Source organism: Copadichromis virginalis, linkage group LG5, assembly GCF_057382275.1.
Source record: "Copadichromis virginalis isolate Kocher_CV1m ecotype Utaka linkage group LG5, C_Virginalis_male_GT1.1, whole genome shotgun sequence".
Taxonomy (NCBI): Eukaryota; Metazoa; Chordata; class Actinopteri; order Cichliformes; family Cichlidae; genus Copadichromis; species Copadichromis virginalis.
In genome coordinates this window covers 40,858,040-40,882,737 of record NC_140622.1, presented here as the reverse complement: position 1 = coordinate 40,882,737, position 24,698 = coordinate 40,858,040, and the positions used below count along the sequence as shown (strand labels likewise).

The 24,698-nt window shown below is 46.1% G+C and overlaps 1 protein-coding gene across 3 annotated transcripts in view; it reads left to right on the top strand.

Moving 5' to 3' along the window:
• dag1 (dystroglycan 1) overlaps positions 1–24,698 on the top strand; it is a 55,233-nt gene that overhangs the window by 10,534 nt on the left and 20,001 nt on the right. The window contains exons 1-2 of one of the 3 annotated variants that reach the window (XM_085457824.1): positions 14,966–15,085; positions 17,490–18,175. In XM_085457824.1, coding sequence (XP_085313950.1) covers positions 17,768–18,175 — 408 coding nt within the window. In that variant the 5' untranslated portion in view covers positions 14,966–15,085; positions 17,490–17,767. Of the gene's footprint in view, positions 1–14,965; positions 15,086–15,158; positions 15,184–17,489; positions 18,176–24,698 lie in introns of those variants that run through there. The other 2 variants (XM_085457825.1, XM_085457823.1) reach the window with 2 other exon arrangements.

Genomic DNA, 24,698 nt, shown 5'->3' with positions numbered 1-24,698 from the left:
GGAATGACAGTGGATGTAGTAATGGGATGAGCTGATTTATTAGGACTGCAGAAAGGCACGGCAGAGGGTGAGACAGGGAGAGAAATGGGGTTAATAGAAAGCCGTGGCGTGAGAGCGGCAGAGAAAATGAGCACAGAGGTGGAGGATGGGTGGAGGTGGTGACAGCAGGAGGATGGGTGAGTCGAGGAAAATTACACGAGGGAGCAGATTATTGCCTTTGAGCATCCTTCCAGCGCTGCGGACCTCAGGAGGACGGTATTGTTGACGTCGCTGCCGCTTCAGAGCGTTGCACTCTGATTGGCCGATAGCCTTCAAGGGCAAACAGACTGCAGGTGGAGCTCACACCCAAACTCCCCGCTGTTCGCGATGTGGCGGCGGAGTCTTATCGACGCCACAAAATCTCGCCGCCTGCCGACTTTCAGAGAAAGTTTAAAGCAGTTTATCAGATCTAAGAATCATCTGAAGACTTTTATTGGAGGCTGAAACCTTTGCTGGAGTTCAAACTCAAATACCCTAACCCCTAGCACAAAGGTGAGCTTCAGGACGATGATCTCTGCTGACGACAGGAAATGAGGGCGGTCCAGCTGCTTGTAGATGGTTATGGTCTCTCTTTGTCTGTAAGGTTGGGTTTATGAAACCTGTTCTCCATCATGTGATGTGATTTTGGTGTTAAATGGTGCCTTTACTGTCAATCTGCATCTTCTCAACTTGTTTTTAATTGCCTGGAGTCACGACCTTTGTTCAGGATGAGATGTTTCTCGTCGTCCTTTTGGTTTCCTCCAGTTCAGAGAATCGGAGACTGAGCCAGTCGTATTTGGGAAGGAGTGTCCCACTCTAGGTGATAACATGTGTAGCCCTTTAAGTATGTGAAGTTATCGTGGCACTTATTAATCATTTTATCGTTTGCTCAGAACACAGATGTCTCGACATTTATTGGTCCATTGTTTACGCTTTACTGCTCACGTTAACGATGTCGTGTATATAAAAGGATTGCTCTGAATTTTAAGAGTTATCTGTACTTATGAATTCAAATTTCACCTGTTTCCTTCTACACACCTACAAGAAGAAAGTTGACTGAAAGAGGTGGAGCTAAAACGCCTGCACTGACACTCAGTATAAACCAAAGAAGGATTATTTTGAATGGTGACTCAAGCAAAGCTGCTCTAGGAGAGTCCAAGAATAAAAACGCGAAGCAGGAAATGAGCAGAACCGGTCCCATCCGGCTTCTGACACGTTTCTGCGTCAGGTTCAGACTCAATGTTTTTGTATCCTGGCGTCACCAGTGGTGGATACTCACAACCCAAAACAGTCCCTCTCATACCATCCCAGGAATATTATCCTGGGATGGTATTCCTATACTGAGGTAAACGACAGCTGTTGCTGGGGGGATGGAGCCGGTAACGATAAAACTGGTGAGGAGAAACATGAGTGTGAGAGTCTGTTTAGACCTCAGGATAACGGTGATATTTAGCGTCACGTAAAGCAGCGAGTGTTGTACATCCAACAATCGGCTGTCTGTGTGGAGGGATTGCCGGCAGCAGACGTACTGCTGCATGCAGAGATAGCTGCTCGCTCCTGCCCTAATGACTCCCCCTCTCTCTCTCTGCCGGCTGAAGTGGGTCTCTTGAAGTGCAGTCCTGTACATCCCGATAGCACAGAGCAAACAATGGATGTATTGGCCGTGCTAGTGAGGGTGTTAGCATCTCAGAATAACAACGAGTCGAGAGAGGACGCTCCGGTTGAATTACTGCACTTCAGAGAAAATCCTCGCCGTCTCTTCCTGCTCTATGAACAAACACGGCGCAGCCGAGCAGCCCGTCTTTGTCTTTACTTTTAAATTAAAGAGGGCAAAACAGATGCTGATTAGTTTTCTTTCCACTTGGTAAAATTAGATCTGCTCCAAGTGCCAGAACTTTATTCATGCATACATATCTGCTAAGTATGGCAAGCAAAAAGCAGGGGTTCATACAAACAAGCAGAACGTTTAAAAGTCTGTGTGGTTTCTTTGAGGGGGGGTTGCATGCTTCACTGTGCAGCCGTGAGGGGTGTGGAGCTCATCCTGAATGTTCAAACAGAATTCATATCATTCCAGCCGAGCTGTGCTGATTACAGGCCCGGCTCTGCAGAGGCTCAACACCTGGTTTGAGGTGAACTTAAATAGGAGCTCTGCCGTAAATCCACCTGATGTCTCAGGACTTAAACGCAGAGCAGATGACGGCAGAGCGCCTTCAAGTTTACTTTTTCCTGAGATCTTAAAGCACTTTGAAGGTTCCAGAAATGTCTCAGGTGATTGCTGGTGTGTTTTTTGGAGGTTTTACTGTTATTTTTGTGCCTTCGCTGGTAATCATATATATTTAGCCATTATCTAAATGTTCATTTTCTGGATTTTGCATAAAACAAAGTCAAATGGTTGGCGTAAAATCCTTGAGACGTGCCTTGTGTGTGCAGAGGACTTAAAGAAAGCCGAGCTGCAAAGACTCCATATCTCAGATCCTCCAAACTGTCACACTATAAGTAACTGAACCCAAATTACACTCCAATAACTTTGCAGACGGCACAAATTGCTGACTTTGAATGAAGCCAGCGTGAACGTCGTTGTTTTATGAAGCACTCTGCAGTTTTATGACTTGTTTTCTTCAAGCTGCAGGCAGCCGTCACCTACAGTTAAGAAACTCTTTGTGAAATTAGGTTTTTCCTTTTATTAAAAAGAGACGCATACAGCTCAGTTGGATTGGATTTAAAAAGGCTTCATTTTGTTGCTCACGTGGCAATCTGCAAACACAAACACCTGTAGTAAATACACGAGGGGAGGGGGGGATCAAACAAAATGAAGGCACAGATTTCAAACCCACCGACCGCACATTTTAAAATTACTCATTTCCACCTCCATGTTTTCTTCTTGGACTCTTCTAGAGCAACTTTGCATGATTCATAGTTCAACATAATCCTTCTTTATCCCGTCCTGGTCATTCAGCCAATCAGTTCATCCTCTGTCTGACCTTGTAAACATGCAAATATCCATCCTTGATGACATCATGCAGAGCCAATCGTAGAAAAAAAACTGCTAATCTGTCTGAAGGTGACGTGATTATTAGAAACTCTGGCTGTGTTTGAGCAGCAGGTATTTGACACGACCTCGTGTGTCTGAAATGTGAGAGTAGACCTCTGCATTTAGTCTGCCAGCAAACATGCCGAGCATCATTCACATCCTGAATTCTGCTCTGTAAAAACAAACTTTCTCTTATCATTCAAAGCTTAAAAAGAAAGAGCACCGCCCAAAAAATTAAGTCAAATGACTGCAAATTGCAGCTGGCTCCAGCTCGTATGTCTTTGAACTGAGGAAGTCATCGTTCGAGAGCCCAGCTGCTCGGCCGTCGCCGCTATGTTTGAGCTTGAACTCGAGCAAAGGTTCCAACCTGCGGTAAAGAATAGGTGAGCTTGAGCTCGGGGTCTTTAAATGGGAAATAAGAGATTCTTCCTGATTCGAAAGACAGACGAGGATTCATAGTGTTAGTCGAACCTTTGGTCTCAAAGTCTGTCCTCGTGCACCTGGAGCATTTAAAGTCCTGTTGTGCCTCTGCAATGGGCGTGTGATCCTTCAACTCGGTCATTACTTTTGGGCAGAAATGACAGATCTGGTGAGTCGGGCGGCCGGTGAGCTACGATTGTTTTAATGTGGCCAAAAAAACTAACGACATGGATTGTGGCATACATCTCGGTTCAGTCATTTCCTGCTGTTCTCCCTCAAGAAGCTCAGGATGTCACAGTAGATTAACCCAGTGTGTGACGGGAAACTCGCCCGGTAATGAATGTGAAAGCACTGATGTTGATAGACCTGCTCCCACGTTCTTCCTTTGGTACGCAGGAGATGCAGTGATTTAATTTCAAGACTCTGCGGCTCTTTGGAGTTTCTTGTTTTGACTCTTTCTTCGTGTTATTGTTACTGTTATTCCATCTTCTCCACGTCAGTCGGTCAGGCCTTCAGCTGCTGCCATTACAAACTCTGCCTTCTCCTTTTTTCTGCGGAGCATCTAAATCTCCTGATGTTCAGGCTCGAGCCTTCAACCTTTCAGTCAGTGCCAGGCGCTGCCTTCTCCGCGTCCTTCCCTTTAGTGTTATCAGTTTCTCCTGTTTGTGGGCACTTATTACTTTTTCTTTTTTTGATAACACAAGTGCAACGTCACCTTCACAGAACCTTCTGCGGCACAGTGCTCTTAAATCAAAGCACGCCGAAAGTCTGCAGAGAAGATCACATTTTAATTGACTGATTAGCATCAAAGAGGCTTTTTTTCCACTTCACACAGAAGCTGCACAAAGGCCGAAGTTGTTGATGTGATCCAAAGACCAAAGTAGAGACAGGAGAGCAGAATAACCAAATTACCAACCTTGAATTGTCTCTTTTTAGTTTTTACCTGCACGTCCGAGTTTTGAGTCTTGAGCCTTTGTGTTGCAAGTCTCTGACCGTCTTTCTTTTTGGGCGTTTTCAGAGATGAGCTGTGCTCTCACACCTCCTCTAACCTGTTAGCGGCGTGCAGTCACGGCTGTATCAGCGCCGATGGCGTGTTCTCGTCGGTAAAAAATAAGCCACGCTGTCGGCGACTCCGTGTTCTCTCACATGTTTTCATTTGCAACAGTTTAGAGGGATTTCAGGTTTGATTCCTCGTGACATTTACCTAAGTCCGTCTGCGGCGGAGCGTCCGTAACATCCGCCACTGAGAGGAAAAACAAAAATGGAGTGATAAATATCAGCTGGCCGTCTCGCTCCATTGGGCTGAGATACATTTAGTAGACGGGGGGCATCTTTAACCTGGCCAAAAAATAAAAATCCACACCGTGGTGCCTTTAAAACCCTGCCAGCCAGTTGGAGGTCACATTGCTCGGACTGTAAGGCTATCAGCCGTGGCCCGCTATTATCATAGAGATAAAGAATGGGGCCTCGAAGCCGAGACGTCTGCAGTGACCGTGGAGGGAGCGAGGGGAAGGGAGGTAGACGAAGATACGGTCTGGCTGCAGTGAATTATGTCCTTTGGGAAAAAAAAAAAAATTACCGGCTGGCAGAAATGTGAGTTAGCGGGCGAGCGAGCGGCGCTCTGGCCGTATCGCTGAGAGTACAACGAGCTGCACTCGCGAGTGACTCAGTAACACGCTGGCAGGCTGGTGGAGTGAGTTACTGCTTCCAGCAGATTGAACAAATTAATAAATGTTATTGATCACCGACCTGCTGCCTTTGATTGACAGAAAAGTCGATTTTTGATTGATTTCTTGTTGTTTTTGGACTGAAACATTAAAACCACTTCCTTCATGTTGTCTAGAAACCGAACGAGCTCTAACCCGCTGGGCCGCAGAGGCAGGAGGGTTGGGTGGTTGGACAAATGTGCTTGCTATCTTTGTTTCCCAATAAATAATAAGTGGATGAGAATAAGTGGATGAACTCCAGCTCCACCATCTTAGACTGCTGCTGGGAGCGCTGGTGACTTCTCCTAGCAGAAACAAGTCTCCACCTGTTAGAGGTTCTGGTTCGATTTGGCAGAACCGGGACTAATGTTGTCCACTGCAGTCCAAGACGGTGGAGCTGGAGTTTGTCCTGCAGTTGGACTTGAAACAGCTGAATGGCACTGAGGAGAGCACCGAACGGTGACCTGAACATAGGGAAGCATGATGGGAAGGATTGGTGCTAGCTGGCTTGCAGCTTTAAAAATAAGAAAAAGAGGATTTTACATTCAAGTCAAATCAAATAGTTCTTGTAATAATTTTAGCTCTTCATTCCCACGAGCTTTGGTGGAGGCTCTGTTGGGTAAGCCATCTGCATGTTGGCTCTTCTCCATCACTCTGATCATTAACAGCTTATGTTTTGTTTGCACATCAAGGGGCCTACAGGTGGACGGTGACACAGGTGGTCTGCTAGCTTCGCCTGAACTGGACCTCTGGTCTGTGTTTGTGCTGTTGGAGCATTTTTGATGACATCATCTGACCAATAATATGGCTGCTGTGAGATCACTGTACTAACAGGATCTGAGCTCCAGTTTTGGTGAATAAAATTCATATTTTTGGATGTTACTGAGCAGGTATCTGTAACATGGTCCTGGTATTTATGTGTATCCCACAAAGGTACTGCAATGCAACAAGAGAACCGATGCTCTGTCCTTCACCTGTCAGTGGCTGTTGGCAAAGAACTCAACTGTGTCTGCAAACAGGAGCTGCTAGCAGAAACTGTTATTGTTGCCAATTTAACATAATGTAACCACGCACAGACAAAGAAAAGGGGAGGAGTTAAGCTGCAGAAACATCATTCTGCCTCTGTGCATGCCCTAAGGCATTATGGGAAGTGCAGAAGAGTAATAATAGGCGTGTCAAAGATCTGTTGATATAAAGTGACACGCTCTGCTCGCTGGTCAAACGCAGATGTTTTCCCTGCGTTTGCAGGTCTGTGTGGTAATAAAAGCAGATTTTTAAATTGTCTCTCGGTGCAAAAACGTGCAGCTCGTTCTGTAAGTAACAATGCACGGCACGCTTGGCTAATAATACTTGTGTAAATAAAGAGAGAGGAGGGGAACAGCCCGGGGGTTTACATGAGTGTGTATGCAGCAGGCTGGCTGTCTGCGCTGCTGCCTGTGTATTTATAACTCGGCAGTGGAAGCCAGATAGGACCGGCACGGAGATGAGAATTGATGACCTGCATCAGCTGGGGATGGGAGGAGATTCCTATCACTGCAAACTCATCGCACACTGATGCAGGTAACCACACAAACATGCTGTGTGAGCGGAAACCGACGGCGTACACACAGGAAACGCAATGGCTGCTGCAGTAAGAAGGTCACTGCGGTGTGTGTGGAAACGAGAGCTGTATCGTCAGACGTGTACCTGCTCACAGCTGACCCAGATTAGGCCCGTTTTATGTTTGTGGAGGAGGAAGGAGACGTGTTTGCAGTGCGGAGCTAAATGGAGCCTGTCAGAGGCGTGAAGCACCCGAGGGCTCGTCAGTTTGGGAGTCCACCGTGTACCTGACCCGTTTTAACTAACCCAGAAAGAAAGTAGAGCCTCGTACATCAAAGTATGTTTACAGGTAAATATGTTAATACCTCCTTTAGCTGGTCACCAGGTTTGACTAGCTGACAGCCACTGAACTTTCAAAATAAGAGCAAGAAGATCTTATTAATAATATTAATAATGATCACAAATTAATTTCTTTGACTTTCTCAAAGTAAACTTCAGTGCAATCACACGTTTTTTAATCATTTTGTTTGTTGCCTCGTTTCTCTGCAGATCCTGACCCTCAGCCGGAGGTTTCTTCCTGTTAAAAGGGAGTTTTTCCTTCCCACTGTCACCAAAGTGCTGCTCATAGGGGCTCATATGATTGTTGGGTTTTTCTCTGTATGTATTATTGTAGGGTCTACCTTACAATATAAAGTGGTGGTGTTGTGATTTGAATTGAAAATAGATGTTAGATGACGTCAGCTGTTTAACGTCTGATCCGTAGAAACCAAAGAAAACGAGGTTGTTGTTGCTGACCTGCAGAGCTGTCGTCCCTCTGCAGTAAAAGCCTCGCCTTCGGGAGGCGTAGTGCGTCCAGTGAGTGCTTTTGTTTAGTCTGCGTGCAGAAGGAAAGTTTGTTTGTTATTACTTTAATGGTGCAATCTGTATGATTCCTCTGAAAAACAGATCGTTTGGCAAATTAGAGCAAATTAAGACCTGCTGCGTCGTGTGCTGTTTGCCTCTGTTTTCTTGTAGAAGAGCAGCCTGAGACGTTTACAGTCAGCCCTGGATGAATGACTCCCTCTAAAGGTTGCACTAAATTCATAATTCACAGCTCTTCTTAAATCAGTTTTCCTCAGACTTTTGGACGCATTAATCCGACGACTGTACGACAAATAACAGCTCTTTCTGGGAGTGCGAGTCGCACCGTTTCATCTGTGAGCGCGCGTTCCAGAACCTTCTCCTGTAACGTGATTCATCTCAGAAAAATAAAGTGACGCGATTATTCATCCGACTAAAATAGCTGAGTGGATTGTTTTTCTGAATGACGAGTGAAGGTCAGACAGCTGGTCCACGGTAGTGCAGCGGTATTTAAAGTCGGCTGTTCCTGGAGTTTGTTTAACAGTGAAGAAGAAGAAGGAGAGCTTCCACACGGCTTCCTTTAACCTCTGACTCACTTTAAAGCTAAAAATAGTCGCCGTTGGCTTGTTTACTCGTGCCAGAGCTGTTGAAGGGAAAGAAAGCCCAGCGCGTTTGGAGGGAGCTGGATGGCACCTGGGAGGGAAAGTTCATGGATTGAAGCACGCCCTCGGATTAAAGAGTGCAGATTAGCCAGGGTGTGTGTGTGTGTGTGTGGCATATATAAAGTCTTGTGTTACCCAGCTGTCATTTTCAGTCAAGCTAGCAACAGTAGCCAGCTGTCTCACACACACAGAGCTGTCGGTGTATCTCAGCTCTTTGCTGGTGGTCTCAGCATGACCAGGAACACACACACACACACACACACACACACACACACACACGAGCTCCTGAACATTCAGGTTTTATTTCCTGTTTTAGCTTTAATGATGTTAAAATGATCCTCATCCTCTGGCTCGTTGGGGCTTGTCATTAAATCTCTCTGATGTTCTCCGAGGATTTCTGGTCCGTCTGACCTGCATCAGATTTTGTTTCCCCCTCGTGGATCAGTCGAGCTTCCTTCTCCACAGCTGTTATCACATGTTGCACTGCAGTCCTGAGTCTTTTCACAGTTAGGTTTCGCAGTCGGTGCCGCTCCAGATCCAGATTAGTTGGTACGTGTAAAAGCAGGGAGGCGAGCAGAAGCCCACAAACTGGAATGACCCCGCAGCTCTGATCCAGCAGCAGTGAATCTCCATCCATCAGGCAGGAGGGCGAGATCTGCAGGAGTGATCCCGACTCTTCGATTTATTTGTCTGTAAAAGTCGTACGAACACGTAAAACATTGAAATGCAGCTGCTGATTGTGGTTCACTCTGTCACTTCACATCTGAAACTGAAATTTGTGCCACTGCTGAAATTTGAGCCGTGAACACGTCTGATCAGATGTTCGATGGTCTTCACGCTGGACCGTGTTGCCAAAGCAACCCAGCTGAGCTCTGTCCAAGTAGCTCCCTCACCTGAACCACATGCAGTGTTTCCTGCAGCGTGACGCGGACGGTTTCCCGAAAAATACGCAAGTTTATGTGTGAAAATGGCTCAAATCCACCTTTAGGCTGTTCATAAGTTAATTATTAGAAACTTTGTTGGTGTCAAATGTGAACATCCAGCAGGAGCAGGCATGACAGGAAATCAGGACAGCAGGATGGATCTGCTTCAGAATCGCAGCAGAAACAGGCCGAATGATAACAAGAGAGGAAACACAACTCCAGAGGTGTAATGGGAGTGAAATGTAATTACTCTTCGTCCTACACATTCTTTAACAATGATTATATTTCCCACTCTGCCCGTCTTTCTCACTGATTGTTAATTCTTTCATATTCCATTTTGCAGCCATTGCAATGTTATAATTAGTTTACGGAGATGTGCAAAGCATTGCCGCATCTTCCCTTTATGAGCCGTTAGCCTCATCACACACACGCTCTCTCTCTCTCCGTCCAAAGCCTATGAGCTTTGTAAGCGGGCGAGCGAAAGCGCTGATGCTCCGGCGTTGCAAAAACACGACTCTAATCAAAGTGGACGTGTGTTTGGCTGCGTTGGCAAAAGAATTCCCAGGATTCTTCCCGCTGGGTTCCTTCTCAGTTATTTATTTATTTCCAGCTTCGCCTCAAATTAAATCCTCATTTTGACAAAGTTGAAGCACGCTGAGACCTCGGAGGGATGGGCGGGGGGGCGGTGTCGGCCCTCTGCATCATATGGACCCGATTCTCAGAGCCCGGGAAGCCGGCGTGGTCCTTTCATCCGGGCGAAGGTCACGCTGAGGTTTCATTTCAGTTCTGATGAGACCAGAAGGCGGATGTTTTGACGATAGGCGGTGGATGCTCTTGTTTTCCACGACAGGATCATCCACCGCCTATCGTCAATGTAGGAGGATCTTGTTGTTGGAGATAATAAATGGCGCTCCGCACGCTGCAGGTTGCCCGCCCACGTAACCCCAGAGGTTCCCTGGGTGTGTTTGTGGAGACCTGGGAGGTCCGGAAAAGCGGCCCCTCCCTCGGCTGTGCTGTTTTTTTGTACGACGTCCTTCGTGACATGAACGTTGGCACGAATCTGTTGAAGCTGTAAATTCTGCTTCAGCCGCAGTTTCCACTACACCCACGAACGACACATCGATTTCATGTTACCGGCTCCAGTTTCTTTTACATATGCATGCACATCTGTGCAGACATCTGCGCCCAGTGCGCTGGCTTCAGGTTGGATGGCGTTCGCGTCTGGCCCCGCCCGTCGCCTGCTGTTTTCTTGTCCTTCTGTCCTGTTGTTCCCGCTCGCTCTCAGAACTCTTGTTTTATGAGGCAGGTTCACATCTGCTTCCAACTGTCTGTCACACGTGGACATTCAGCGACTCACATATCAAAGCCGGTGTGGCCGAGGAGCGGCCGGAAATTGCCGTGGGGAGTTGTTATTCCTGTCGGTTGGATTTGTGCTTGTTCTTCTCATTTCTCAGAATTCAGTGTTTTTAAAAATCCGTTTGTTTGTTTGTTGAAACGGCGCTCTGACTCCCACAGCTCCGCTCTGATCTCCTCTGTGTCATGACACAAACTTATTTATTTATTGTGGAATTAATACGTTTAATTCATTCGCAGCTCTCAGTGGAGCAGTTGGGGGATCTTTGGTAAAGCTGCTTTATCATGTATAATCATTTCTTAAGTACTTTTTAACCTCTAACATCTGTTTTCTTAAACTCTGTACACACAACTCATTTAACAACAACAACAAAAAATGAAATCATCATAAAAGATTTTTAAAGGAAACCAACTCTGTGGGATTAGAGCTGCAGACACTCGAATGTTTCTCATTTCTTTGTCTTCAGGCACATTAAACTGAATTTTGGGGTTTTTTACTGAACACTGAAGTCTGTACTCAGCGTTTTTTCTTTTACTCTAAGTGGGACTTCCATGTTTCAACAAAAGACCCAAAACTACAGTGGCCCTGAGAGGTCAAATGGACTGAAACTTAAGAAAACACCAGCAGTAAGAAAAACACTGCAAAAGCACACAAAACACAACGGAAACAGGAAAAAAGAAAACAGAAATAGGAAAAAAATTATTTCCAAAAGCACAACCAAAATATGGTAATATTTAATAAATATGCAGGAACTGAATTGCGCTGGGAGTCATTTAAAATAAGTGGAGGATCTATCTAAAAAAAAAACAAACAAAAAAAACCAAACATGAGAGGTCAGTGTGTTAGCCTGACTGTTAGCCTAAAAATCTGTCATCAGTATTACATGAACCATCACATTAAAACACACTTACCAAGCATACTTTGGTTCCTGCAACTGCTCCGTCCGGTTATTGCCTCCCTAGAAACACTTACCTTGTGCTTTTGGAAATCAGTTTTTCCTGTTTCTGTTGTGTTTTGTGGTGTTTTTCTTATTTCTGGTGTTTTCTTAAGTTGCAGTCCATTTGGCCTCTCAGGACCACCATACAAAGCTCTCAGCTGAGACAGTAAACTCATCAGGAAAGTGTTGTTAAACTTGGAAAGTTCGGCTCTTTTTCTCATAGACTTTTATGCAATCACAGCTTTTTGCAACCAGCAGTGTCGCCCCCTGCTGGCCATTTGGAATAATGCAGGTCTATTCTAGCTTGCAGCATTGACCTTTGACATTCGGGTCATTCCATAGAAATCTGAACAATTTCCCCATCAGCTGATTGTTTCATACAGTAACTTCAATTTTTTTTAATGTAGCCATGCAAAGCTTCACCTTCATAGTTTTTTTTTTTGTGTTATTTCTTTGCTTTAGCATTAAAGTATGAGGGATTTTAAAAACTTGAGTTTAGGACCTGAATGGATCGATCAAGTCCAAAATATCATGCAAAAAATTATGACTACGGTACGTGAGCGTTTTGATAGTTAAGCACAGCTGTACCAGGATCTTCTCCTACAGAGCACCATTCATCTGTTCGTAAGTTGTTCACCACATGCTAATGAAGGTTTACCCACAATGCACTTTTGTGAAGTTTTCTCCAGTGAATTATGAGAAATGGATCAAAGATCCGGGGAACCCGGTGGGTTTCTTCTCCTGGGTGGAGCATATTCAAACATCGACCGACCCCGTGATGCAGACGCTCACCACCGAGCACACGAGCAAAACTGTGCCGAGCAAACTCTGGTCTTTAGATCAAAGTGTTTGAAACTACTTCAAAAGTCACGAGGCTGTAAAAATGCTGGATAAATTAATACGTGTGAACTTTGACATACCGTGAATTAAATAAAGATGCTAATGTTATTGATACTCAGGTGATTCTGAGGGTTCAGGTGGCCTCTTGCTTTTCATGATTTGGACGTAGCTACGAGTCTCTGGTTCTGCAGCTGTGTTTTGTACACCCGTCATCCACCCCGACCACCTGCTGATGGAGTTTTGAATGCAGTTTTTCAGGCTTGCTGTGGAAGTTTGTTTTCTCACACTTTCTGTTGGTTTTGTGGGTTTGTTGGGAGAGTTTTCAGGCCGAGCTGGTCAGCGTTGGCACTGCACACAGACGCACTCCTCGCCGCCTTATGTTCTCGCAGATGGCCCATCGGCTCGCCTTTAGCAGCAGCTAATGGTGAAGCGGCTCGGAGGGTGGATTTGCATTTCTATTATTCTGTAGCTGGAGCTTCTTCCTCTTGTTCCAGTTGGAGCCAAGCTAATTACAAATGTAATTACGAGTGGGAACGAGGATTAATTTGAATGCTTTTTACAGCAGATTTTAGAGGAAGTGCAGATTGTTGAGTCACCGAGGTCCCCGTTTGGCTCTCGATGCTTCTGCTTTTGAAACTCATCCATAAGTCACCAATAATGAGGCCTAAATTATCACAAAGACACACGCGTCCCCCTCTCTTTCTCCCCCACGCTGTAACAGAACAATGTGGACTCCTTACATCCTCACACCGGAAGAATAAGCTGCCTCTGTTTACACGCTGCAGATCAGGCTGGATGAAAGAAGCGCTTAAATAGCTGAAATGTGCCTAATCTCCGTGCTAAATATCCAAATCTCATTGTAAAGGTAAACCACGCCGTAATCCCGAGTTTCGCTGGGCGCAAACATAACCTGTAGTCTCGTCCCGAGGGAGCTCTATCCGCCGCTCGGTTTGTTGTATCAGTGGGATGCAGAGGCGGGGGGAGGGAGGTGGGGGGGCGTTGAATGGTGGGAATATTTGCGTCCCGCAATGGCGTCAGTGTCACCTGTCAGTCTGGGAGCTTCCTTAGGAAGGTGACCATTTTTAGAGGCTCTCCCTCTTGTTCTGTTTATCACGCTGCTCTCGTCCTGTCTGTGCTAATAATAGAGGCATCAGCTGTGACTTTGGGGGATTGAAAGGTGACGGGAAGGAGGGAGGGAGGCAAATGGACATAGAATGAGGAAGAGACGGGAAGAATTTAAAGTGCCACTGAAGTGCTAATGTTTCACCGCAGCTAAGACGCCCGGCTCTCCGATTAGCTGCCACAGAGGGATGCCTTTCCTCTAATTGGCCCCTGTGTGGCGTTTCTGTGTGCTCATTGGTTGCTCCGAGGATTTCCAACGAAGGAATGTCCTCTCAGGTTCAGACAGGCGCTGCTCCACGTTAAGACTTCATGTTTGGAGGCGATTCAAAGTACGAGCCACAGTCGGTTTTATTAATGAGGACAGTATGAAGACAACCGGTGCAGGTTCACATCTTTTTACAGCAGATTGATACAAATTAGTGGCTCTTGTTTTCAGTTCTTCCTTTCATTTTTATTTGAATACTGCCTAACCCTCCCACCCAGCCATAACCTTAACATGCAATGACACTGCGATCATCCTGGCGCCGACACTGGTGGGAAAACAAACTCAAACACAATAGATGTCGTAAAATGTGCAAAACGGAAGCTTCGGGATTCCAATAAAGAAGACAGCCCTGTTGAGAAGCTGTTTGAGACCTCCGGCTGTTACCATGGGCACGCCAAAGCCGGGCCATGACCCGGAGACGCAAACGGCATCAAGCAATCCACATAACATCCTCACCAGGTTCCCTCCACACCTCAAAGAACAGCTTCAAGTAAATCTGAAAGACTAAAATAGCACATCTGTGTGTGTAGCCGTGGTTACAGGAGCCACTGACTTTATTTTGAAAGCACTTTCCAAGATCCACGTTCCAAAGTGCTTCATCTGAATTTCAAAATAAAACAAGCTTTGATAAAAGTTACAGGAAGTGAAGATCCGGTGAAATCAGGACTGCTTTCTCGAAAAGTTTGATGTGAAAGAAGCGCCGGACTCGACTGACCTGGTTTCCAAAGGCAGATTGTCTGAGAACCTGCAGGCTCTGTTTGGAGCTAATAGGTCAGCTGTAGTAAGAGCAAGGCTTTAAATCTGAGTCGAGTTGTACAAATGGTGCTGGGTACTGAAAGTACTACCCCACCTCCTCTTAGAGATGAAAGCTTCTCCCTGATCTGGACCTTAAACGTTCAGTAATCAGTGACGAGGAGTTTTAAGGCAGCTCGTTTCAGTGACGTCCCTGTTTATCAGACAGAGCAGCACAGGAGCCATGTCTTCGTAAAGAGGTGATGACGTCAGATATTTTGTGGTTAGACTCAAGCCGTCTCTGCCCATGGAGTCCCTCCCCGCTCTTCTTCCTCACGCAGCCCGCGTGAGGAAGAAGAGCGGGGAGGGACACCCACCTTTTTATTAACGTCGGGCTCTCCAAGTTTAGACTTTACTGGCAGCATTTCACATTTTGTTCTCAAACCGATGATGAATCATCTGCCAGACCTCTCAAACGTCCCACTCCCGCTCTGCTTTTAGTTCTGCATCCCACCCCTCACCAGTCCTCACCCTCTTACTCTGTTACCCCCGCCCCCACGACTGTCACTGCCGCTCAGAAGAGCAGCAGCAAGTGTCCGGTTAGCCGTTTATTTATAATAGCGGGAGATGGAGCCAGGTCTGGATGCTTATTCTGGCCCCTGAGCAGCGGCGGGCCGGATGTCGGGCTATGTTTCGGTAAATGAGTGTTTGTTTTATTGCAGTTAGTTTAAAAACGACCAAAGAAGCAGAAAACTTGTGCTTTGATATTCTGATCATCGTCTCCGGACCTCCAGGTCGGTGCGTTGGGTAAACATTACACCGAAAACCTCATCGACTGCAGGAAAAACCCAAAATGTTTCTGGATAAATGTCTGGGCTTTGGGCTTGTAGTGTCGGTTCCACGTTTGCTTTTTAAAAGTGGATTTACTTTGACATCCCTCTTAGAGATGCGCCCGCATTCCTCAGCAGCCGGCTGTCATTACGCTTGCATTAGTTTGGCTGGTTTTGCACAGTGTTGCCTCATTTCTTTACGTCCTGCAGCTGCTGTGGTTTTACAAGGAAATAAATTCACCTTCAGGATTCTTTGTTCTGTTTTCAGGAAAATCAGCAGCTTACATAAAGACAGAAAGGCTTTCGTGTTGAACTCTGATTTATGAAAGCACGCAGCAAGCGCTGGAGCGACACCATCTCCGGTTCAGTCGGTCCGACCCCGATGAACCCTGGTTCAAGTTACATGGTTATTTGGAGTAAATAAAACAATTTGCCCAACATATAGATGATGTGGAGGGGAGGCTTCTCTTTGATGGTTTTGACCAATCAGGAAGCACCAGGTTCTCAGTCTGAATCCAGATTTAAACCCGAGATGCTGAAACCAAGAGCTGCCGTTTCCTTCCCTTCTTGGCTGTCTTTGCCCACCTTCCTGCCCACCTGTGCTACAACGCCGGGAGGTGGGTGGAGCATGTTTGGGGGGCGGTGTTGTAGGTGTTGAGGTAATGGCAGCTTTCTGTCCCGCTCAGAGTCAAAGACTTCTCTCTGTGCCCTTCGTGTCTACGTGCCTCTCTTTCTGTGCGCTGACAGCTTCTCTTCATCCAGCTCGCCGGCGCTTTCACAGCGACGCTCCCCCGCCATCGTCAGCCCCATTGTCATGCTATGAATAGAAAGGCTGTGTTTTTGATAGGTGAGTGAGCGCCAGGAGGGAAAAGAAGAAGAAGAAGAAAAATGGCCTTGAAGGTTTTGGAGATGTGAGAAAAGGCGTGGCGTAGCTTAATGCTCTGGAGGGAGGACAGGAAGTGTTTGAGATGAAGAAAGGCGTGTGAGGACAAAATGTAAAACAAAAAACATTCTGAAACAGACAAAAGCAGCGAAGGCAATCAGACGAAGAGAAACCGATGACAGATTGAACAGCACAGAAAAGCAATAAGGAGGAAGAGGAAGCGGGAGGGATGTTGCCTCTGGCGCTGCAGTTGAAGGGACCCTATGTGAAAGCGAGGGGGGGGGGTTATCCACGGTGGCCATCTTGGACTACTTTCAAGAAGCCTCAGTAAAACTTTAACGCACCAGAAGTAATTCCAAGGAGCTTCAGTGGAAATGAAAACATTTAAAAGTAGAAAAAGCAACTCGACTTTGACAAAGGAAATGTCGAAATTCCAGTGATTTTTCCTTCCCTCGCTCCGGATGTTGACTCGTTGTAGAAAAGCTTGAGCAGCGGGGGGAACGACACCGTGGCGCTCCTGATTAAAAACAAAGTTTTGTCCAAAGGTGATGCACGCCGAGGGCGAGGCGGCGACAACAAAGGGTCCTTTGAGCTGGTTGAAAAGCTACCTGGGAGGCCGGGTGTTGTTGTTGCCGGGGAAGTCCTGCGGTGATTTCACTCTCTCCAGCGGGCATCTGCTACGGGGCAAAGTGGAGTCACGGCGGGGGTCCCTCTTTCTCATTCTCGCCCTCTTTCTGTCTAATGAAAGCACTCGGGGGAAATCATTTGTGTTGTCACAAACACACACACACACACACACGCTCAGGAGGGGATCCTCTCCGCCATGAAAGAGCTGTATGAATAACAACCTCTGAGTTCACCCTCCACGCTCACAATGGACACACACACACACCTACACACACACTCAGTCTGACCCTGCACACAATAGAGAAGGCATGCATTCATTAGGAGAAGGCTTTGACTGGTTTGGCATTGTTGGCTAATCCAAGGTCCCACCGTATATCACCTTCACCTCCCCCTCTTGGTTTATCCATCTCAGCCTCCTCTCCCTCCTTTCTCTCAGCGCTTTCATACTCCTGACTCGACTCGTTGGATAACTCAGCAATGAGTGATTCAAGTGTGTGTGTGTCTGTAAGAACTAATCAGATTACTCCCCAGCATTGATAATATTATTCCTCCTTACACCCTCCGTGCAGTCCATGATGGATTTCTATCAGCAATGAGATTTGGGTCGCACAAATCGGTTTAAGGTGCCGAACTTGTCGTGAGATTGACTTTTGATGGAGTGTGAGCTTTGAGTTCGGCCTGTTCGGGTTGCGCTGAGTGTTTTTCGCCCCTTGTGTTCAAACTGCTCGTCTAACTGTGCCTTTCTTGTGTTTCCTCACAGATCTCGAAGGTGCTCGGCACAATGGGACTCGTAACCCTCTGAGGGGCGAGCACAAAAGACGGAGAGGAGCAGGAATAAAGCCGAGTGAAGAAGAGGAGGAGGAACAGAAGAAAGAGAAGATTCTTCCTTGGTGCTGGAGTGGGAGGGAGATTTGTAAAGAGGGATTTGCTCTGTCTGTCGGGGGTGCATGCTCCCCCTGAGCCCCCCACCCTCCCACTCGGACATCCTCCTTTTTATTTTATTATCTGCATCAGTGACGGTTCGACAAAAGGTGAAGAATGCGCGATAAACAAAGTTTGGGCCGGCTCGGGCTGAGCAACGGCCTCGACGTGAGACTACCCAGGACTAGAGTCGTGCTGCTGGGCGTGCTGCTCACCGTGGCCGTGGCTGCGGAGCTGGACATCGACGTGCTTGGCGGCATGGTGTTGATAGAAGCGGGCGGAGAAAGCGAGAGGTTTGACGGAGGCAGAGGCGAGCTCGAGGCCTCCATGCACTCCTCGCTCTTGCAGGACTTCCAGGAAGTGACAGAGGGCGTCGCGGCGGCGGACGTTGGCGAAACGGCAGCAAATCAGCAAAACGCAGCTACGCCCACAGCCTTCCCCGACTCTTCAGCGGTGGTGGGTCGGATTTTCCGGATGAAGGTGCCAAACAAGATGGAGGATGTCTACCTGGGTGATATCGTCAAGGTGAGTCACACAATCGCACCACGTTTGATCAAACACGCCAAGACGTCTCACTTTAAATACATTCTGGTCTTACTTATGAGCTTATTAAAATCCTATGTTCAGCTAGAGCTGGGCGATATGAGATTTTTTCATATCACGATATGTTTTTTTCATTTCAGGTGATAACGATATCTATCACGATATAAGCCAAATAACTATATTTGTAAGATTTAAATGTGCCGTTGCTCACAAGTAAAATGTGAAATAATCAGCAGCTTGTTTTGATTTAAATATTTATTTCCCATAATAAGTTCAACAGGGTAGATGTACTTAAGGAACACGAGACTTTTTCAGATAAATAAAGGCAAATATTGCAAACTACACAAAAGGCAGCCGCTAAAGCGTTTAAGTTTCAAAATAGAACAAACGAAACAGACTAAACTGTCAATTCCACTTAGAAACAAAATATTAATTCTAAAAATAAATCTTAGTTTGTTTTACAGAAGAACAGACAAAACTGACTAACTTTTGTCAATATCAAATAAACTGAGAACTAAAAGGAAATTCTCAATCTCTCCTTGTTGTATAGCTGAGCTTTTCAAACAGTTTTAACAGTTACTTTAGTCTGACAAAAGCCGAATGACGAATCAGCGCTTCCAGTCAGAGACTGAGCTGCACCGCTTTATTGTATTTCCAGACTTGCTTTCGGCACAATTTACAGTGAACGCTACTCTGTTTGACTTGAAATAGCAGAAATACCTTCACACTACGGAACTTCTGTGGCTCTTCCGTTCGACAATCTCTCCGGCGTTGGAACCATCATCTGTTTTCTCTTCGGTCACGCTCTCGGTTGATTTTTCTCTAGTCGGCGCACTCTTTTCCTCCATTACCCGGGCGGCACGGCGGCTGGCTGCTTCCCAAACAAATACACATGTGTGGCTTGGCACTTGTGCTGTACGTAACAAGTCACGTAACAAGTCGCGTAACGTGACGCTGCGGCTGTGATTGGTTCGGCAGGTTTAAAGTAGAAGCTCAGAATAGAATAGAATAGCTTCATTGTCATTGCACATGTATCATGAAATCATGGATGCTTCATGCCAACTGACAGCGGGAATAAATAACAAGCAGGAGAAGTATGTCCAAACTAGAGGAATACATGCAAAACAAGCAAAACGGCACTCACAGGAGAACATCACTCACACACCACAGAGCAAGTATCAGAGGCCAAAAAGCTTTGGGGAGTTTAAAAAATCCAAAGACTCAGAGGGACTCTGATTTAAAGGGGGGTAGCTGCTGAAGGGTTTCTGGTTATAGGCTGCAAATTTGAATGACTTCTGTGAGTGAAGTATGAGATGAATAAGACCATGTCCAGGTTTTAGTGGAGTACGAGGCTGTTTCAGTCCAGCTCTTATTTCGCCGGCATGCTGTCGTTTTTAAGTGACCGCGTCGTGGAAATAAACACATTTACGTTGTGATTTAACAGAGTTTCCAAGTTTTGGAGATTTTTTTTGAAAGGTGCAGCCTTAACCTCGTCTGTCAATACTAAATGTAGTTCGGCAGTAAATCAGACTCCACTGGAAAACCTCACAAGAAGCAATACTGTGATGTGGACACAGTGGAGTGGATCAGCTTCAGTCATTTAAAGGAAATGAAATTCAATTTCATTTATACGGCGCCAAATCACAACAACAGTCGCCTCAAGGTGCTTTATACTGTAAGGTCGACCCTACAATAATACATACAGAGAAAAACCCAACAATCATATGACCCCCTGAGCAGCACTTTGGTGACAGTGGGAAGGAAAAACTCCCTTTGAACAGGAAGAAACCTCCGGCAGAACCAGGCTCAGGGAGGGGCGGGGCCATCTGCTGTGGTTGGTTGGGGTGAGAGAAGGAAGTCGTTCGTGCTGATTGTTGAGTGAGATTCTTCAGCATCATCCCTCGTGGGTTTGGCATCTCTCAGGCTGTTTTCACATGTGGACTCTGGATGGTGTCAGGAGGATCTGATCCTCACATAGTGTGATGTTGCTGCTTCTCACGTGTAAAAGACAACAGCCCAAATGGAGGGGAGAGAACAGGTGAAAACCACTCTGCTGATGGCTGGACTGCTCTTCAGCGAGCTGGACAGTTGAACACAGTTTCAAATCCCTTCTGTGAGTGGGAGTGGGGGAATGTCAAAGCTGCAGTGTGACGGCATGAGCACCTGTTGCAGGACGTCTTGGCCTTCTTGCGGCTGACGTTTCCTCTTTATGGCTCTGTCTGGATGTTTGGGCTCATTTTGCAGGGGGAGTTGAGACCCATCACACGCCCTTCTGATGATGCCGGTCCATGGCTAAGACTCTTAATAAAGTGCCCCAAACCTTCAGCATGTGCAGACACAAAAAACGGACCGCCTCTGGGTGGGTGCTGGTTACAAATGCTTCGTGCTGAGCAAATAGGCCAACTGCAGATGAACTCTAAAGAACAATCACTAAAAAATATGTCCGGGAAATGAAGCACGCGTGCGCCGTTGCTCAGAACCTGTCCCGAGGCGCCACATTTCTGAGGCCATTCACAGCAAAATGCCCTTTTTTTAATTGCACCGCATTTTCCACAATAGCCAATTTTCTATAATATATGGCCTCATACCTGAGTGCAGCGTTGCCCTCCTCTCTCTTTTCTTTCTGTTTCCTCTTCTTGTCCCAGTTATTCATTCTGTTCCCTTAATTCCATTTATCTTCCTTACCTCCTGCCTCCTTCTTCATCTCCTTCTCTCCTCCACCCTCTCTCACGCTTGACGTCATCGCCCTCAGCTTCCCATCCCTCCATCCCTCCTCGTCATCCACTCATCTCTCTGGGGTAAATCTTTATATTTCCTTCATGCCGTCCATTCTTCTCTTCGTCACCTTCCTGCTGTTCCTCCGCCCCTCGCCATCTTTCTTCTTCTCCCTAATTATCACTTTTAAACTTCCCTCCTCTCCCTATCACCTTCCAGCCTTTCATATCCTGTTGCTTACCCCCTCCCCCTGCCTTCGTATCTCCATTGCTTTTAAGTCCGATCTCTGCCCTGCACATCCTTCCCCCATCAGCCTCTCCTTTCTTCCACCCCTGTCAAGTCACATCAGATCATATCAATCAAGCTCCCCCAGCAACGAGCGGCACGCTAATTTACTTTAAACCGCCTCAGTAAAACTCGGCACATTTGCACACAATCCGACTTTGGAAAGATGTTTTCCTGCACATGCGGCACAAAAATGTCAGAGGTGAATTTTGGGAGCGATGTGAATGATTCGCAGAAGTTCCAAGCAGTTTATTTCATACTCGGTGGGAGCTTCTGTTTAGTGTTTCATTAGCGTTAATGTTCTTTTACAGCTTACGGATGAGCGATCTAGGCCGTTTGCTGAACTCGATGTGGCTCTCTGAAGAAACCGGGCGCCGCGTGCGTTCTGTCTGGAAGTTTAAGGGAATATGACGCAGATTTCATGTGACAGCTGAAATAAACCCGCTGGGTCAGTCCCCTGGTTTATGTGGTTGGCTTTTTCCTTCTAATCTAACGTGAGTTTGGGAGTCGGTGCTTTCCGTTTCAGCCTCACCTTTTCTTCCTCTTCGTCTTCTTCTGACATGCTTTCTTTTTTTTAATCATTCTACTCATCTTCCTCTCACACTTCCCATCACAATTTCCAGCTCTTCTGTCTCCTCGCTCCCACCCCTTCTCCCTCCATTTGTCCCGCAGGCGAAAGCTGTTCTTCCAAACCTGATTATATCTGTCACACTGGAAGCTTTGGGCCTCTATTAGAGCCAATAGGAGCAGACAGCGTGGGCAAATAAGCCAAAAAATGGAAGAAGTATAAGCAAGGAAGAACGGAGAGATGGGAGGAGAGGAAGAAAAGACATCCTGACCTTAGAAGCTGCAGCTTCTGTAAAATTCTGCAAATAAAAGGTCACAGATTAGATGTGGAGCACGAGATACGCCGGCCTGCCGAAGCGCCCTCGTGAAGGAGTCGGCACCTTCGTCCTGCGCCGCTCTCAGACTTTTAGCCGAGCCAAGAAATCCCCACGACTCTAACAAAGTTTGTTTACCTCCTCCTCCATTTCTAATTTCAGCCCTGCACATCCCTTCCCCGCTGCTGCTCTGTCCTCAATTACAAATTTCAACACTTTCTCCCCGCCACCCCCTCCTCCTCAGATGTTAGCCCCCCCCTCAGGTATTTCGAAGGTCGGCGCTGAAGGTTGTGGAGCGAAAGGCCAAATCAATTTTTGTGCTTGCCGTTGCACTCATACTAATGGCCTTTTCTTATGAAAATCTGCCAGAGTTTGAGAGGTCTCCAGCTCCGTGACAGCCTCGCCTGCTCATTCACCTTTAGCTGAGCAGTGGGTGCCCCATCAGTGAATGCATCGCCATTTAGCCTTTCATACCGCGTAGAGATGAGGGTTCTCAGCCGGGTGGGCAGGACATCAGCCTCAGAGGAGGTTTTAAAGAGGTCGCAGGGTGATTTAAGAAATACAGTATAAACCTTTACAAGTGCACGTTATTTATATTGAGTGATATCTCTGAGAGCCGTAGCGTTTCCCCGTGCTGCTGCAGCTGCCTAAACACATTTCTGAATCCTTTTTGAGGTTAATGTGACACCGTTTCTTCATCGAAGGGTCGCGGTGAGATATTAGGTGATAAACTGAACGGGCCAGTACTGATCTGATATTGGCCGACGGATGGCTGCATTGGTTAATGGATTTCAATGCGCTTTCTTACACTGAGTCATTATGAAACAGAGAAAATGCAGCTTTACAAGCTTTCTCTGAAGATTCATTTAGAGCAGAGGTTCTTATATTTTTAATGGCTGATTTAGGAAACTGACAAATGATTGAAGGCGATGTACACAGTTAGCTAACAAGGAAGAGATGCAGATCCCTTTGGTGTTGCGTCTGGAGGACCATTTGGGCTAAAATCTGCCATTGTGTGAATAGGGGAGCATCTAAGGCTGCGTTCACTCTGCAGGTCTTGATGCTCAATTCTGATTTTTTTTGATCAAATCAGATTTTTTTGTCTGCTCGTTCACACTACAAATAAAATGCGACAGCAAACGCGCTCTAGTGTGAACGCTCAAAGCGGCCGCATGCGCAAAAGAAGACGTCACACACGACGCGCTCTGTTTAGACCCAGAGCAACAATATTGTTTGACTGATGGCCCTTAATATAAAGACTTCGGACTTTACGTTTCCCAATTTTTGCTTTAAGTTATTTTGTTATTGACATAATAATGTAAATAACCTAATAATGATCCTTGTTGCTGTTTTAGAGGAGCGCTGCTTCAAAGGATAGCTGCAGATTTCTGTCAGAATCTGCAGATTATACAGGACAAATAAAATGTTCACGTTTCTCCAACGTTGTCCTCTCAGCAGTTTCACCGGATGTCCAGGAAGCGTTCACGCTGATAATTGGCGTCTGTCTTGTGTCGGTGACGTAAAAGACGGATTTAATGCGACATGACCATTAAAACAGCAGTCGCTTTCTAAAACATCAGATATGTATCGGATTCAGGACCACATACGAAAGTGACCCAGATCGGATTTGTGCCGTTCACACTGTCACACCATGATGGGATATGGGTCGCATAGGGTCAAAAAAATCGGATTTGATGCGCTTTCGCCTGCAGTGTGAACGTAGCCTAAGACAGCTTCATCCCGCCTCTGCAGGTATGAAGCTCAAACATGCTTTAAAGAACGCACATCATTAAATTGCTGCCCTTCCTCATCCTCGGACCAGCTGCCGTGCTAAACTGTTTTTCCAACTCGTGCAACAAATGCACATGGTCAGTCTTGTTATTTCAGCTGTATCTGTTGCTATGCTGGTTTCCAGCTGGCATGTTGGGGAGCTCTCCAGCGGGTTGTACCATCAGGGAGGTCTGAAAGCTGCTAGAACTTCAGATTCAGACACTGGCAGCGTTGAAACGCGTGTCCAGTCTTCACCGATTACCTGTTTGTGAACACACAGCAGCGAGCGGCTCTGAAGCTGTTGTTGGCGTGTTATTAGACAAATGTTTTTGTACCTGAGATGAGTTCAGGAAAGTAGACAGACATCTGCTCAGCTCTCCACTCCGGGCAGATTCGTGGCAGGTTAACCTTGTCAGAGTGGAGCGATTTGAAAGCTTTTGGAATATAGGGCTGCTCGATTATGGCAAAAATGATAATCACGATTATTTTCACTGAAATTGAGATCACGATTATTTGACGATATTTATTTAACCCTTTAAGACCTACTATAGAACCAAGTCCACCAGAGCTTATATTATTTTTATTTATTTTTTTGTACATGCTGTAGTGCCATTTGTGGGAGCATTTCAAGTTGCTATACATCAATACAACTGTTATAGCCCATATTTTAATAATATGTATGCATTAAGTCCATAGTAATTACATAAATTGCAAAAAAGTGCAATAAACTACAAAAAAAATTGAAAATCGCTTTTGTTTTGTTTACATATATTTCTACTTGGAGAAATTTAAGAGGTTTATCCCTCAAAACTTTAAATACAAAAAAGTTGCAAAAAATAGTTTCCCACCACAGG